Source organism: Entelurus aequoreus, linkage group LG03 (assembly GCF_033978785.1).
Source record: "Entelurus aequoreus isolate RoL-2023_Sb linkage group LG03, RoL_Eaeq_v1.1, whole genome shotgun sequence".
NCBI classification, from domain to species: domain Eukaryota; kingdom Metazoa; phylum Chordata; class Actinopteri; order Syngnathiformes; family Syngnathidae; genus Entelurus; species Entelurus aequoreus.
This window is the reverse complement of record NC_084733.1, coordinates 54,767,529-54,786,064: the sequence shown is the minus strand read 5'-3', so window position 1 is coordinate 54,786,064 and position 18,536 is coordinate 54,767,529. Positions and strand designations below refer to the sequence as shown.

General features: G+C 39.8%; 1 protein-coding gene across 4 annotated transcripts in view; it reads left to right on the top strand.

The window, feature by feature from the left end:
• The window catches only part of zfyve28 (zinc finger, FYVE domain containing 28), an 86,659-nt gene that overhangs the window by 55,504 nt on the left and 12,619 nt on the right, over positions 1-18,536 (top strand). For all 4 annotated transcript variants that reach the window (XM_062042195.1, XM_062042194.1, XM_062042191.1 and 1 more), the window contains one exon: positions 16,480-16,620. In XM_062042195.1, the coding sequence (XP_061898179.1) occupies positions 16,480-16,620 (141 nt within the window). The remainder of the gene's footprint in view (positions 1-16,479; positions 16,621-18,536) is intronic.

Here is an 18,536-nt window from a genome sequence, read left to right as displayed (position 1 = left end):
TAGTGGAGGTGTAAAGGTCAGTTTTCTAAGCATTTTGGCATTTTTAAAGCATTCTCTAAGCATTTTTTTCAGGCCCAAACTGAAATAGAGGTCACCCAAATTTTATAAGGGACACCAAAAATGTTCTGACCGCCCGCGAAATGTCCCTTATTTCAAAGTCTGGGTGTTGGCAACCCTACCTGACTATAACTTATTTGGATTGACTATTACTTCTTTGGGTTGTCCAGGCAAGTCAGCACTGTTGTCATGAGTATGATAAATACCCTATATCAGTGGTTCTCAAACTTTTTTCACCGAGTACCCCCTCTGAAAACACTTGGCTACCACCATAATGACCAACATTAAATTACATTATCAATCAATCAATCAATGTTTATTTATACAGCCCTAAATCACAAAAGTCTCAAAGGGCTGCACAAGCCACAACGACATTAGCACACTAGGCCTTAATATTCATTTAAAACAAGACATAGGTTTTATTTAAAAAGTATATTTATTACTCTTGGCCACTGTAACATTACACACAGTTTGAACCGTAACACTGTTTTTGAATATTTGATTAAGTGATTCTTTCTAGTTGGAGTACCTCTAGTACCTGTGGTACATGTACCTCTAGTGGTTCATGCTTTTTTTTTATAAGGGACGATGCAAAATGTCTAACCAGTTTACATAACAGCTGCTAATTCTGCCAATTAGCTTTACAATTACATTTCATTAACATTATTTTATTCAGAGCTGTGGCTTCTTCACAAATGCTATTGTTTGCACCTTCACCTGTCATGCATTAGTGCACTGCGTTGTTTGTGACTCTTGCTGCAACCTGCAAGTAAAAGAACTGAGGCCAGGCGAAGCAATTAAATGGCTAGTCTCTGTAGAGGTGCTTCTGTCGGCACAGTCGATGGCGAGAGGGTGGAGAAGAGAAGCAAACTGCTGAGCAGAGCCTAGTGTGGCTTCATATTTAGCTGGCTTTCTGGGGCTCTTTGTGAATGTCTCATTCTGCTTACCCGCCAGCCATGCAGTCATTGATTTGGTGTCACTTGTCTGGATTTAGGGCACTGACCCTAGTGCAGGGGTCAGTGCAAACTCGTTGCAGGTTCCGGAAGTAACCTGAGTCCACTGAGCTAGGTGTGGCAATGATTAATGATGAATAGTCGTGGAAGTTGTAAGATTTAAGATAGCACAAAGAGAGGCAGCCTATTGCCTGAGGGACTAGTCGGTTTAATCAAAGTAGATCTCTACTACTTTGAGAAATGTAGCCTAAATAACAAAAACACTACACTACAGTCTGATGTGACTTTTTAACTTTTACATTATCCTATAGCAGATATGGTATTAATGAAGATTAAATAATTTCTGTGATTAATTATGGAGAAGATTGATGATGAGCATCTCTGTTGTTTTCATGCAATTTTTGTATTACCCAAATGCTATTCATCCATCCATTTTCTAACGCTTGTCCCTTTCAGGGTCGCGGGGGGTGCTGGAGCCTATCCCAGCTGCACTCGGGCTGAAGGCGGGGTACACACTGGACATGTCGTATTGCCCAAATGTTGATAGCTATTTAAGAGGTTCTGCATTAATATACCTCCACTTCCCATAGCTGACATAGTATTGTCCTTCAAACCACAAACTATCCTCTGACGATTGCTACCAGGTAGTACACTCCATTTTATCTCAATCAATTTATTCATCCATCCATCTATTTTCTACCGCTTGTCCCATTTGGGGTCGCTGGATCGGGGCTCGAGCCTATCAAACATGATTAATCAACAATCAATTCTACTGTGTATAGTTGAACAAATTTAACTGATGAGGAATCAACATAGTTATGGGGCTACCTGTTGCCAGGCAATATTCAGAGAGATCAAACATACATAATTGTCCCATAGACCAAACTAAAACATTTTAAAATGCCAGCCGCTCCCACTAGCTGTGTGAATGACAAGCTCGGGGCTGGCAGCACTGTGCCCCTAAACCAGGGTTTCCCAAACTACGGCCCGTGGGCCGGATCCGGCCCGCCAGCGTCCAAAATCAGGCCCGCGGGAAGTCCCAAGTATAAAAAAAAAAAAAAAAATTAAAAAAAATTAAAATAATTTCTTTCTGTCTTTTCTTATCCACTTTGTACCGTTTGCTACTCACGGTGTCTCCTAGCCGCTCAGGCAAATCATATTGTCTAAAAATGCATTTTCTCATCGATAATGTGACATCGCGCGCGCGTAAAGTGCGCTATATACATCTAATATATATATATATATACATATCTATATATATAGATATATCTTATATATATAGATATATCTTATATATATATATATAGATATATATGTATATACAGTATATATATATATATATATATATATATATATATATCTATGTGTGACAATCATTGGAACTTTACCTTTAACTTAAATATATATATATATATATATATATATATATATATATATATATATATATATATATATATATATATATATATATATATATATATATATATATATATATATTTATATATATATATATATATTTACATATATATATATATATATATATATATTTATATATATATATATATATATATATATATATATATATATATACAGCCCGGCCCCCGGCCAAATTGTTTTAACCCAATGCGGCCCCCGTGTCAAAAAGTTTGGGGACCCCTGCCCTAAACATACACAGATAGACACACACATTTACTGTACACATCACTTACACAATTAAAAATACACACTGCTTTGACACAGCCCTCTTTAGTAAGGTACTACAAATGCCACCTTATGGACCAAGGGAGTGGAGCCAGACGCGACAACAATTTATTTTTCGTCTAATAATTATGAAAATATTGTGTGCCTGCATATACTGTTTGACATTTAAAGTACCAGTATAGTGAAAAAACAAGTTGCCTCTATAATTAAGCTAATATCATATATATCTGATGTATGACACCTAAAGATTTATAGAGTTTGCAAGTAAATAGATATGATCAAAATAGACACGTCATCGCGTGACATAGAGGTAGGAACCGCAGATCCCTTTCCTACCAACAACAATACAAATCATGCAGACTTTAAAAGAGGCAACAATGATGGTCCAGAACCTTATATTTTTGATCCTGAATATAAGGATGGTGAACTACAAGTTTTAGAAGCGCTGCTTAACGGATCCAGCTTTAGTGAAACACTAAACATCATGTAGCAGTATTGCTAAGTGCTAAACAAGACATACAAACTACAAACATAATAAAGCGATTGTTTACTGTACATTGTCTGCTCTTACTTTGATGACAACTGATAGGATGTTCATATCTTCCCGTTTAGATGAATAATTAATTTTAATCCACACGAAGGGTTAAAAAAGTTGCTGCTGAGTCTCACACTGTTTTCTGTTGAAGTGTGTTTGTCTCGATCTCCAGATTAAACCGAGACGCGATGATGCGGGAGCAGAACGGCAGCAAACAAGACAAGTTTCTTCTTCTTTACAGTTCAAGGCAGTTTGCATCCATATGTGTTGCATTACTGCCATGTTCAGTTTCATTTTATAATTATGTTAAAGTCTCTCCTTGAGTCCAATGCAGCATAAACTATAGTTAACTTTCGGTTATCAATGCTAAAAATACTTGGTCTGCGTTAGCGCTTATAATAACAACATTACTAATATTTGGTGAATATTCAATTCACAAGGTGAACATAGAATATTGTTTGTGGCTTTTGTTTGGTTATTTAGATAGTTTAGTGGGCGACATAGAGAGCCCCCATAGACTCCATCTTTAGCGGACTTTTTATTTATTTTTTTATTTATGACTTAGAATGCATTAAAAAAAAAAAACGTCTACATGTCCCACATACGGTTTGTGAATTATAGACAGCACATTTCTTTCTACATGTCTTTTCTAATCTTTGTGATAATATGGTCAGAGTGCAGAAGGGTTACTACTGTGATGTCAATCTCCAGAAATAGCCGAAGGTATTCAGAGCGGAATATTCAAAATGGCTGACTGAATTTGTGGCATTTGGTGATGTTTAGACGGTATTTTCACATATTTTTTGGATTGTAAATACAATTGAATATTGTTTAATGGATACAACGAAACACAATTAAGCATTTAAAGTCAACTTGTTTTTCCACTCTACTGGTATTTTACTTTTTGTGATGGCGACAGTTAGGGATGATGTTTGATAAGAAATTATCAAGTTCGAGCCCATTATCGAATCCTCTTATCGAACCGATTCCTTATCGATTCTCTTATCGGATCCAGATAGGTTGTTGTATATGGGGGAAAAAACACAATATTTGGTTTAACAAAAGCTCACTTTTATTTTATGAGAAAAAAATAAAATAAATAAATAAATATTGACTGTTGTTACCCCCCTAAAAATAAAAATAAAAAAAAAATAAAAATTGACTGTTGTTACCCAAAGTATATTAAGTGGGATTTTTCAGAAAAACAAATATATAATATACAGTAACACAAAAACAACCTGTCTCTGTGATCACTATAGGTCAGGGGTCGGCAACCCGCGGCTCCGGAGCCGCATGCGGCTCCTTGACCACTCTGATGCGGCTCAGCTACATACATGCCGACAGGCTGTAGAGGGCGCCAAATACAGTGTCATCACGCTCTGATATTCGGGAGTCTCCCGGGAAAAATGAGAAGGTTGGCAAGTATGACGCTATCAAGCGCCATTCATTCAAAACTCGCGGGCTGCACTAACATCAAATTTCCACATTAAAGTGCGTGCCGGTGCGTGTGTCGGAGACCCCTGGTTAACATAGCACAAAGCATTTAAGCTTTGTATGCAGTGTTTTTCATTTTAAATTTTAAAAAAAAATTTTGTGGCTCCCATTACTTTCTTTAATTTGTGAAACTTGCCAAAATGGCTCTTTGAGTGGTAAAGGTTGCCGACCCCTGCTATAGGTGTATAAATAATAATATAGTGTTAAATAAAATCAGTCCCTTGAGCACGAAACTGAAAATAATACAGCTCTCCAAAAAGTGCACTTCTGCTGCTATTGGAACATCCTTCTGGGGTCCATCAGTGTGGCTTCCTCCAGGAATGACTGCACGTCCTTGTCCTGGAGGGAAAATGAGGGACAGACCCAGCATAGAATTAGGGGGGAAATTAGCTGAATGTGAAGACTAGGGTGTCTGTTATTAAGTCTTTATCATTAGTATGTGGAATTAAATGATGGAATGGAGTAAGTAATGAAGTTAAACATTGTACTTATATGATCCACTTTAAGAGGTTGTTCAAATTAATAGTGCTTACAAAGTACAAAGAAGAACTATGAGAAATACTTTCAACCTTATTGAAAATAAGATATTTTTCATCTCAGTATATTAATAATGACTGAATGAATTAATTACATATTACAAAACTGTTGTATATACTAATTCACAGCTGTTATTTTATTATAAAAAGGTCAGTAAATGATGTATATATTTGTAAACGCTCTGAAGTGGGAAAGCCACACTGGTTTAAATGTAACTTAGATATTGGGTTTCACAATGTAAAGCGCTTTGAGTCACTTGAGAAAAAGCGCTGTATAAAATGTAATTCACTTCACTTCACTTCAAAGGGGTAGGATTAAAGAAGCTTTACTTCTTCCTACTCCTTTTTGGACATGATGTAAAGTGAAATGATACGAAACTGTGATGTGTTATGCTGTAAGTGTGTTCATGTACGAAATAAACTAAAGAAAGAAAGAAAGCACTAGTTTATTAGACAGACCTGCAAACTCTGGAGTGGTGTAGGCTACAAGATAACATTAACGTTATCAGACACATACAAAAAGGCTAACGTTAACGTTATCAGACACACAAAAAGTCTAACATTAACGTTACCGTTAGACACTGACTATGCTTAGGTAACGTTAGTCTAGCTAACATTACTACAGTCCTCGTTGACATAAGAGGTAACCTTATTTTAGCCTAAAGGCTACGAGTGAGCAGATATGGAAATTAACCGGCAACAGTTAACGTTAGTTACTCACCAGCACTATCACTGGAATTGGCGCCATGCTCTCCGAGGGTGGGGGGGTGGGCTCGCGGGGGCCCGGTTGCTGGTGGGGCGGGGGCGGTCTTCCCGTCCGGTTGTGGGGAGTCTCTGGGCCCCCCGGACGGGGCGTCCCGCCTTTCTGCCCGTGTGGGGTGTGGGCTCTCGCTGGCTTGAGGTCTGGCTGTCCCCTGCTTCTCTTGTGCCTTGTCCTTTACCGAGTGCGTCTGTCTGCAGCCTGCTGCTGGTTCTTACGGGCTGCACGGTGGGCCTGGCTCTGGGGTTCCTGTCGCTGGCCGGCCTGGCTGTGTGGGGCCGGTGGTCCCTGGTTCCCTGGGCACCACACCTGCTGTTTGTGGGTTGGGCTCTCTGGGTGGCTGGAGCCGTACTCTGGCTCCCACACACACTGGGAGTCAAATATATTGTACATACAAATACACATATACTCACATATATACCGTTATTCATACATACATACATAGATACCTACGCTCCCACATACATACACAAATACCGTACATACCTACATACTCAAAGTTCGTACATCCACACGCACATTCACTGTACAAACATACACATACACATACTGTACATATACATTCACTGTACAAACATACATATACACATGCTGTACATATACAGTACATTCACTGTACAAACATACATATACACATGTTGTACATATACATTCACTGTACAAACATACACATACACATGCTGTACATATACATTCACTGTACAAACATACATATACACATTCTGTACATATACAAGTACATATACATACATACACTCATGCACATGATCACGATTCATCAAACATATATTAATGTTGTTGCTCCAGGGGAAACCGGGTAACACATGGCACACTGACAAAGCTTAACCTATTGTTACTATTACAATCTACAAGGTTAATATAGGTTGCTTCTCTTTCTTCCCCTCCATTTTTCTGCATTCTTTTGTATCTCTAGTTATCATTACGTATATGTATTGTTGCATTTGAACAACTGTATTGTTGATAATAGAGGTAAATTATTGGTATTGTTCATTATCAATAGCGCTATTTCTATTGGTATTTGTATTGCTCCATTTGTAGTGTAATAATGCTCATTGTCAATTCTGTATTATTATTTATTTCGCTAATTGCTTCTTTGCTATCACTTTTACCATCATATTTGTACATATCGTATTTGCTGATGTTGCTCTATTGTTGTTGTTGTTGTGTTTGCTGTTGTTGTTTTTGTCTCTCTGTCTAATCCCCCTCTTGTCCCCACAATTCCCCCCTCTGTCTTCCTTTTTCTCTCTTTCTATCCCCTCCTGCTCCGGCCCGGCTGCATCAAATGATAATATAAATACATTTAATAAAGTCAAATACAAATAAGGCAACAAGAGAAGTATCCTACACTTCTCTTTTGTAAAGTAAATCTGAACAGCTGATATGGGCATCTACATCAACTATATGATTTGCCTGAGAAGCTGGACAGGACAAAAAAACACACAAAAAAAGGATTCGAGTCCATGAAATCGGTTCTTTTCTTATCGAACGGTTCTTTTCTTATCGTTATCGAACGGTTCTTTTCTTATCGAACAACCGGTGTAACCGGTTTCGAACATCATCCCTAGCGACAGTAGACCTTACTGTCGCCATCACAAAAATGTCGGCCCTGGACTTCTTCTGGTCAGTTAAAATCAGAAAGATGTGTGCTTTTCCATGCTCTTGGTCCACAGCAGCCTGCTCAGTATCTTCACTCTGTCACTGTTCATAACAGTGAAAGGAATGTGGATAGAATTAGCCTCAATGTGAGCCAGCCACCACTTCTGGGATGGCAGAGAGGCTGTGGGTCATCCTGACAATAAAAGACTCATGGCAGCATAAAGGAACATTTGTTTCCAGAATACACCCAATATAGTGTTGCTATCATTGTCAGCTAGTACATCTGACAGATTGAGTTTGTTGCATCCCTCAAGCTGGTAGCCTTAAGCAGAAAAAGAGATTACTATACTTTTTTTCGAACTCCATATTTTTCCAAATATTTTCTCTAAATTCAACTTGTCGACATCTGCTCCAACTGTTTAAGTCGCAACACTCAAGGCACTTTTCAGGTACCTAATGCAACAAACACTTTGAACAAGTTTTGTTCACATGTTGTTGCCTAAAACCACCTGGGTTTTAAGTCAAGGGGAACTTGTATTTCACCTGATTTGTGATTTTGGGAACTAAAAATACAACTTCAGCTCCAAATCATCAAGCCAGTTCTAGATTGTACAACCAGATTATTTGTTGCATGAAATGTTCCATCCGGATGATGGTAAACAGGGTATCTTAACATATCACCGCACAACAGTCAAGGGACCCGGGACACGCCTTGAGCCAAATCCAACCCGTGTGTGTTTCCCTACCAGACCGAGAAACAGACACAGAGGTCACTGCCAAGTCCAAATGTCACATCAAGAGAGGCTAGAAAAAAAGAGGCACAGATTAAGCCATCATTCCAGATGGGTGGATCACTCTGAGCCACTGGACTATTTAATTCTAGTTGTCTGATGGATCCAAATCTTCGCCCAGTTGATTACGGTAGATTAAAACTGTGGTAATATTTCTAAGTAATTTGTGGTTAAGTCATACATCCATGAGATGTATAAAAGTTCCACTTGAGCCTTACAAACCTGAAAAAAATAATGCATATTATTTTACAGAAAAGGAAGTTTCTGCCATTTAGCTCACTCCTGCTTTCATTGCTGAATCTTGAATAATTTGTTTATGAACCGATGTCCCCATAAATATTTTGGGAGCCTAGGATTGTAGCTGAGATAGGCTCCCGTGACCCCGAAGGGAATAAGCGGTAGAAAATTGATGGATGGAAGGATGGCAATCAGAAGGTAGCCAACAGGGCTTTGAATAGAGTAAGTGAGGTTTCTCTTCAAGTCCTTAAGAGGGTTTAGTGTGCTCTTCAAGTGTCTGTCTAGCTATCAGACCCATCTGCACACTTGGAATGAAAATGAGGTATAGGATGTGCAGCTCATAGTGAATGTTGATAGTGCATTGGCAGCCTTTTGAATGGCTGTAACCTTTTGCTAATTCACTGATTACAATTGGAGCAGGAAGTTGACAATACTTGTGGATTTATTGGATTGAAGTTAGCTTTGCATCTTTCTCAGAGGTCACACAGGACGACTGACAGTGGAAGTATCACAGGACACACCCCAAGGGACGAGAGAATGCTGAATCATGTCCTGACTTACTTAGTTCAACAATCACCCCTTTGCTAAATCTTTGCCATTGTATTGTAATACACTGTCACCTGTATGTGACTGATTTGTCGTATTCACCCAAAACAGTGGCCATAATAGTTGTAGGCTGATACTTAAAAGGTGAAAACACATTGTACACACAACATAGTAGAACTATGTTCTAAACATCGCTTCGGATGGATTTACACTGTATGTTTAGTGTTTTGGCACAGAACTGCAATCTGCATGTGGCATTGGGTTGCGAAGGCGGGAGCGACATCATTGCCTCACATTGCATAATTGGGTGTGACAGTCATTTCAAGATGATTTAAAAACAAAATGTACTGGGTTTTGCGAAACAAATCAGAGAAGGGTTAAGGCTTTCTTTACAAGTGTCAACAGAATTGTAGACATTGTCCAGCGCAGTCAAAAAGGGCCGTATTCTCCCATATGCATAAGGTGAAAAAGTTGATTTTAGCTGCGCGGAATCCTCCCCCTCGACGTAAGTGTCTGCCTCTATGCACAAGATATGCGCCCTGCTGGTATTCTCGCACCAATTTAGGTACTTTTGCCCGATGCGCCTCTGAGGCTGCAATAGGTTCCCCACCCCGGGAAGGTGAAACATATATTGCACATTAGAGATGTAACGAAAGGAACATTTCTTATCACAGATACCATGACCAAAATGATCACGTACAACCGAACCTTGTTTTAGGAACCCCTCTATTCGTGAACATTTCGATTTACAAACTTTTAGATTGTGCCAAAAATGCCTCCATGTGCAAACCATTTTTGCCTGCAGGCAAAAAGCAGGGCGCAGAATTTTTGGGGAGATGGAGCCCTTTTGGTCACTTGCTGCACAGTAGACTTCTAGACACTTCTCAGCGCTTCAACGTGTGTGCCTTTTCGCCTTTTGACAAGTTTTTTCCATTTTGCTAACTCACTATGAGTCCAAAAAAGACAACAGACCAGCGTGGCAAAAAAAAGACTATTTGCGAGGAGCACATTAATGGTGCTCACATGTATGGAAGAATTGATGAAGCAGGCTTCGTCCCACAGACATTTTTAATTGTGATAAGACCCAACTTTTCTGGGGAAAAAATGCCAAAGCAGATTTGTTTTACAGCGGAGGAGAATAGCTACCTCTTGTTCCCCTGTCTGCCCCTTTCTCGTCAGCGCCTCCTTTGCAATTGTTAATGTAGGTGGATTTAAGTTTTTTTTAAATGTTTATGATTGTACCAATATGGTTGTTAAAATTAAGGATTTTTGTGATTTCTGATTGTTTGTGAGGGCACCAAAGGAACTTCTGTGTGTATGCGCGTGTTGGCACATCAGCACATACAGAGGACAGCGGCTTGTTGTTGTTTTGGCTTGTTAAGAAAGAGGACGTTGATTCGTCAACCCTTGTTATGCTTGTTTGATATACAGTACTGTATAGAACATTATATTGTGTTCATAGTGTACAAACCTTCCCTAAAAAATATGAACTTTTGTTGAGGCTGGAACCCAATATTCACGACGGCGAGCGCCTGGTGGCCGGGCCTGTCCCCATGGGGCCCAGCTGGGCACAGCCCGAAGAGGCAACGTGAGTCCCCCCTCCAATGGGCTCACCACTCATGAGAGGGGCCATAGAGGCAGGGCACTTGGCGATCCGATCCTCGGTTACATAAGCTAGCTCTTAGGACGTGTTGGAAGCCACGTTGGGTAGACGGTCTCCCGGCTGGCCTGGGAACGCCTTGGGATCCCCCGGGAAGAGCTGGACGAAGTAGCTGGGGAGACGAGGGAGAAGCGAAGGTCCACATGGGAGCGTATCATGCAACAGGAAGCGCTGAAAACATGATGGAAATGCACCTGTGAGAGATTTCTCCATTAATACTTATGTCCATTGTATATTAGCATTAAGCTAACAGCATGTTCTGTTCTATTCGTCCATGCTGGGTGCTCTCAAATTCAATTCAATTTTCCTTTTCTGCAAGCTTCTCCATGATGTGATCAATCTTGCAATTCAGTTCAGAAATCGCCGCAGTCTGTGTCCCACAGCCCTGCCCAAACCATCCATTGCGACGAACAGCCTTTGGGCTCCTTGAGTGGCCGCCATCGTCTTACGAATTTGACGATACACAAGAGCAATGCCCAGCCCAATCAGCAGGTGCCCCGTGATCACGGTTCCAAATTGGTAGATGTCTTCCACGTCCTCGATGGAAAGGACTGAGAGGCACGTGATTCTCCATTTATCCCAGGAATCTCTCACGTACCCCGCAGCAATGGTTCCATTAGGGCAGCCAGGCTCCCCCGAACCTCTTTTCCTCGTCGAAAAGATTTTGTCAGTGTGTGAATGTGTGTGTGTGAATGTGGAAGTAGTTTCAAAGCGCTTTGAGCTCCTTAGAAAGGTTGAAAAGCGCTATACAAGTATAACCCATTTACCATTTACCATAATTGATCCATGGGTGATTGTTCTTTTCTGCTTCCAATTGTTTCCATGGACAATGTTTATCGTAAAGCGCCATGAAAGTACTGAAAAAATGACCATATGCTTCGTTTACATAATTTTCACTGTACACATTATCCCATCGTTGTTCTTTTAGAACTTACCTGCTCATTGGCCTAATGGTTAGAGTGTCCACCCTGAGATCGGTAGGTTGTGAGTTCAAACCCCGGCCGAGTCATACCACAGACTATAAAAATGGGACCCATTACCTCCCTGCTTGGCACTCAGCATCAAGGGTTGGAATTGGGGGTTAAATCACCAAAATGATTCCTGGGTGCGGCACCGCTGCTGCCCACTGCTCCCCTCACCTCTCAGGGGGTGAACAAGGGGATGGGTCAAATGCAGAGGACACATTTCACGACACCTAGTGTGTGTGTGACAATCATTGGTACTTTAACTTTAGATCATTCTTTAAAGCGGTCATACTGTCCTCTGTACATAATCTTTTAAATGTCTATTTGTCATCGATGTTCTTCTTCTTGTAGGTTCCATCATATATTGTGAAAACAGGTATGATCACTAATATCAGATATTAACAGACCACTTGCAGTTTTGTTATCATAATCAATATTAAAAATATTACCAACAAATGTGGCACAGGGATTTGTGATTCTGCTCGGTTTTGTGATTTTTTTGGATATAAACTAATGCTATACATAGTATCAATGAAATTGTCAATGTTATTTTGCTTATTGGGGTTCAAGAGGTCAATGTTGAAATAACCACATAAAAAAAAATGTTTATGGTTGATTTCAGTGAATGTTGCCTTAATCCAGTCCTCAAATATTTCAATGCTTGACTTAGGTGTCCTTTATATACAACTGATTAGTATGTTTTTGCTCTTTCCGTTACATATTTCAATTGTTATACATTCCAAAATATTATCAATCGTAAATGACATGTTTTTACCACAAAGTATTGCAAGTCCTTCATCACATACACAGCTACTCCTCCTCAATTATTGTTGGTTCTGTTAATGTAGTTTTTTTCATATCCTTGTAGATCAAAGTCTATTCCTTTCTTATCTTCAATCCAAGTATCTGAGATGGCGATCACTTTGAATGAATCGTTGAATTGATCCAAAAATGTTTGATGTTTGTGTAGTTTGGGTATAAACTTCTGCTGTTGAAATTAATAATTAACAATTTGTTGTCGGATTCAATGCTGTTATTATACTGTTCATCTGTATAATAAAAACAATTATTCTTGATTTGAGAGAAAAATTGATAGCCGGTTCTAAATTATTCTCCAATTCCAGATTTTTTTATTCCATATTGCTAAAGGTCTCAAATTCCATATTGTATATTGGTTTTCCTCTGTTGTTGTCAATGTAGCATTCATGCTAGCGGTGCCATCCTCGGGTACGTGTTTTGCTTTGAGATGGTATTTTAAACTTTTTGTCACTGCAATACCAACAGGTTACCTCAGTTATATCCAAAGTTTTGTTTTAAGCAAAATTGGCTGTCTCTCATCACGACCACAGACAATGTGCGCGTCTTCCGGGTTAAGCCTTAAGCTGAATGTGATTAATCTTCATTCATTTATGATTACACAATTTTTTATTACCGGTAATCACATGCGTTAGTGCGTTAATGTTGACAGCCCTAATAATAATAATTTAGATTGCGACACAAACAAAGAGCGACGATAAATGTAATTTTTCATTTAAAATTGCATTTAAATTCCTAGTATGTGGCCTTTTCTACAAAAAAGATGGATGTTCTTTTCAAATGCAAAAAAAACAACTATCACACAGTCCAAAACCTGTACTGCTTGGTGGATTATCATCACACTAAAGACAAGAGACAAGTCATCGTGTCTTGTTTTTCAGAAGAGACAAGCCATCAAGCCTTGTTTTTAACATTACATTAATCATAATTTCATGCTATACAAAGTCTGGAGATAAAGCAGCTTGAATATCGTACCTGTCTTGGAGGGATCTAGCACATCTTGAATATTTTCTCCCATGATGCAGTACTGCAGGAATGTTCTCTCTTCTATGAGGAATTCAGCAGGAGGAGGCTGTAGGGTGGCATCTGCTTCAAACACCTCCTTTCTGTCTGGCTGAACATTGGCCTATATGTCTCTGATGTTTGAAATGGAATTATATCACTTTTGCATTGAAAAAGTAAAATTTTACTGCATCCTACATTATGTGGTCAATTGTGTCAAAGACGCTGTAATGATGTCAAGTGTCGAGTCAAGTCAAAAGCCCGTCCGCTTCTCCTGATGTCTGCTTTTCTCATTGAAATAGAGTATATATGAAAAATAATTTGATACTTTCAAATCCAGATAATACATGAATTATTTCAATTAATTGTGCATTTAAATAGAGCTACAGTACATAGCCATTACCATTGAAATTATTCTGCTGTATCTCAATCCTATGAAAAGTCTTTGTAAAATGTCTAAAACGTTTATTTCTCTGCACAGTAATGATGCGACAAGCATCCCTGCTGCAGCTTATATCCTTGGGTTCCCTCCTTGCTGTTTTTCATTATTAATGAGCACGAGTGAGGGGAACAGCGCCATGTATCATATTCAGGGAGAAGCGAAGGTCCACATGGGAGCGTATCACGCAACAGGAAGCGCTGCAAACATGATGGAAATGCACCTGTGAGAGATTTCTCCATTAATACTAATGTTCAGTGTCCATCCATCCATTTTCTACCGCTTATTCCCTTCGGGGTCGCGGGGGGCGCTGGAGTGTGATGCCATAAAAAACACTTCCAGTACATGAAGGACAAAAAGGGTAGTCTCCCTTCTACCAGTCTGCCTAGTCATGCTGCCCTTTTAGCGCCTGAGTTCCTGTGCATTTGGGTCCTTGCGGTGAGTGATGATCAGTGGCGTGCGGTGAGGTTAATGTCTGGTGAGGCACGACTGCATCATCACAGTCAGATTTACAAACATATGAACCTGCAGTGCAGGTGTACCTAATGTTGTGTCCCTGCGGTCGTTCGCGGCTCCTGCAGCGCGAGCATTGTTGTTTTTGCACTTTTTGGCTTCTTGTTAAGTGACTTTTTTTGGGTGGATTCAGTCTTGCACGTGGAGGGTTTGGGTGTGGGCTTTGGTTGGTGTGGCCGCGGCGCTCCCGTCGGGCGGTGCATTCTGCGGCGGAGGTGCTTGGCACCAGGAGGCGGGGTTATGAGACGAGCCTCACACAGTGTGTCTTCGCAGCAGAGTTTTATGAATGCTCAGCACTAAAAATAAGTTACACACATACAGTTGATGACAAAATACACTGTACATTATATACCTCAGCTAACTAAACTATGGAAATGTATAATATAATTCATATAGCAATACGATCTCACTGCACAGCAGGCCAGCAGTTAGCCGAGTCATTGCGCACAATCCATGTTGAGGCACAAATCAGTGACGTGCCTCAACTGGCTGCTGATCACCGCACCGTCTCTTCCCAGTATTTGAACGGCGAATGTGAAAATAAAAAATAAAAAAATCTAAAACTGGTGAAGTTAAATGGAAAATAACTTTAGTATAATCACTGGATACACATAACAATTTAATTATTATTTTTTTCTTTTTACTTTTTTTTTTCTTTCCATGATGGCAGGTGAGGCCGTGCCTCCCCTGCCTCTAGTGACGGCACACCACTGGTGATGATGTATGTCGGCATGTGGTCGCCGCTTTTAAATCCATTAACCTTTTGATTTGTGAGAATCCTCCCTGCATTGTGTTTACGTGTGCACGGGTTGTCTTTCGCAGTCAAAATTTTATAAACACTTTGATATTCCCTCAAATATACTTTCTTGTTTCATATTTGAGCACAAGTAATTAGTATTATTTTGCAGCCATATTGTGTGTGTCATGATTTTTCACTCAGCCGAAGTGTGATTCGCTCCACGGTGCTGTTGTCCCACACCTCCAGTGCACGGTGGGAGATAATGAATGACACACATGCTCTATGAGGGTCATGCTCACTAATTACGCCTTCTCTTCTGGGAGTTTTCATTGTATTAAACCATTTATTAACTCTCCTTGTCACTATGAATACTAAACATGTCATTTACTCTTCTCCTAAACTGAAAATAAATAGATTCATATGTTATATATTTCATATATATTCTCACAAAGTACCACCTCAGAAAACACTTGGCTCTCTGTGGACCACCATAATGACCAACATTAACATACATTAGCGTAGTAGGTCTATGTATTTTTTTAAAACAAGACAGAGGTTTTATTTAACAAGTATCCATCCATTCATCCATTTTCTACCGCTTGTCTCTCTTGGGATCGCGGGGGGTGCTGGAGCCTATCCCAACAGCACTTGGGCGGAAGGCAGGGCACACCTGGACAAATTGCCATCTCATGGCAGGGCCAACAGATAGACAGTATATTTCATATTTTTGGCCACTGTAACATTACACACAATTCACAAACATCAACAATAAGATTCCATACACATTATATATTCACAGACTTCTTTGGCGTACCACAAGATGGAGCCTGCTTACTGTACCATAGTTTGACAATCACTCTTGTAGGGTATGTAGGGGAGTAGCGTGTCCCATATACCTGGTTATATTTAAATGTTTTTGCTTTACTGGTCTGCAGCTGATGTGTACATGTACTGATAAATGGTGAGCATTGAGTCCTTCAATGGGGACCCACAAGAGTAATGTGATGAAAAATACATCAATCCCAGTAAGAAATATGTATTGGACCTGGTAGTAGTACAGTGTTTATTTACACAACAATTGTAATTGTTGAAAATCATTCCTTTATGATTCTGTGCAGAGAACAGACCCGCAGCTTCTGGCCCAGTTCTTTTACGCCGACGATGAGTTGAACCAGGTGGCCGCTGAGCTAGACAGTCTCGACGGCAGAAAAGACCCTCAAAGATGTACACTACTGGTCAACCAGTTCCGCTCTTGCCAGGTAAGTCTTTCCTGCAGAAGGCATGTTGCACACACAGCAGCACGTTTGCGTGTGCCATCCTTTTATAATACACCACTGCAACCTTACTGACTTTTTTCCAGTCGTTATATCTAGTTGTTTATTACTTTATTTATATTGTGCACAGTGGTGGCTATCACTAATAACTGGCCGGATGGTAAGAATTTTTTGACAGATCCAAGTTATGCTTGTGCTCAGGCAGACAAGCCAGACTCTGATCCACCTCTTACCAATTGTGCCTGCCGCAGAGATGAGTACCACGCTTCAGCATGGATCAAAGTGCTCACTATTAAAACAATCAAAGCTTTTGATGTATACAGTGTTTGCCCTACATTGATATACTTGCGGCGGCTCGCAATACAGGAAGATAGTATTTCATCTTACAGTTGATATATATGCTACCATCTCCTGGCAGTCATGTTCCACAAAACACTATGTTTTTAAATTAGAGTTTGAGAGTTGAGCAACAGGGTTCCGCTGCTATTCAGCACTCGCATACATGCACGCACACGTATACAGACATTGGCGACTATATGCCTTTAAATAGAAATGTGTTTGCTGTTTCATGTAAATTTTGTTGCGATAAAATCTCATTTGTTAAACATTTGTACAAGTTTGAAACGATCGCAGTGCTAATTTTCGTTAGCCTGTCATGGGCTCGTCCATTGTATATTAGCATTAAGCTAACAGCATAAAATCCAACCTTTATCTTGTATGGTTGCATACAAACCAAATTGTATTGTCGATTCAACATGATTCCAACATGTATTTGCACTGGATTAATGTACTTTCTATTGTGTGCTTAGTTCTACACTAACATCATTGTGGAGATTATCAATGAACAACTTAAAGTTGGAAGTTTTTTCATCTATAATTTAAAGCAGTGTTTCTTAACAATAGGTCTGTGACCCATTGTTGGGCCGTAAACACTTTCTAGAGCGTTGCCAAAAAATATCTGTTTCTCAGCTGTGGTCCGTATGGGCCGCAGCGGTACTCGGTTGTAATACACTTTTCCACCACTTGTGGCACAAATGACAATATCAAGCTAGAGCCCTGGATAAAGAGAGTATGGCCAACTAAAAAACAGGTGCCATCTTTGCGACCAAGGACATGTGCGGCTGTGCCCAAATGCATTCAATTGCTGTTGTTTGGATGTTAGTTTTTCTGACGAAATAAACCAAAATAACACGTCTATATATAGTTCTGAACATATACTCCAGCTCATGAACTTCCAATAAAACAAGCTTTTATTTCGTGAAAGTATAATTTTGCAGCCGTATTTGACACACATTGCTGCTACATTCATTCAGTGTTTAGTGACCAGCGACCTCTCCAACATGCACCCGACGCTACAATAAATGTAAAAAAATACACAAAACGAGAAAAAAAATAAAGCGTATTACCCTCATCCATCCATCCATTTTCTACCGCTTGTCCCTATTGAGGTCGCGGGGGGTGCTGGAGCCTATCTCAGCTGCAAATTCGGGCGGAAGGCTGGGTACACCCTGGACAAGTCGCCACCTCATCACAGGGCCAACACAGATAGACAGACAACATTCACACTCACATTCACACACTCATTTTGCCTAAATTTTCATTAGCTTTGGACTAACAATCACAGAGAAATTATGGCTTTTGTGTGAAGTATGTCAACTGTGGTAACTGTATGTTTTACTCATTATGTATTATTCTAACTGATCTTAATTTTTTGTAACATGATAAGTGAATAAGTGTACTTTTGTAGTTATTTCCCCATAGTTATGCATAATAACTCAGATATGGTAACACTGGCGTGCAGTAGAAAGTATGGAGTGATTCTTGGTTCATAACATATTTGGCTTTATTAATTTTTGACATATTGGTTGCCACTTTATGTTGTATACTTTTCACATGAGATT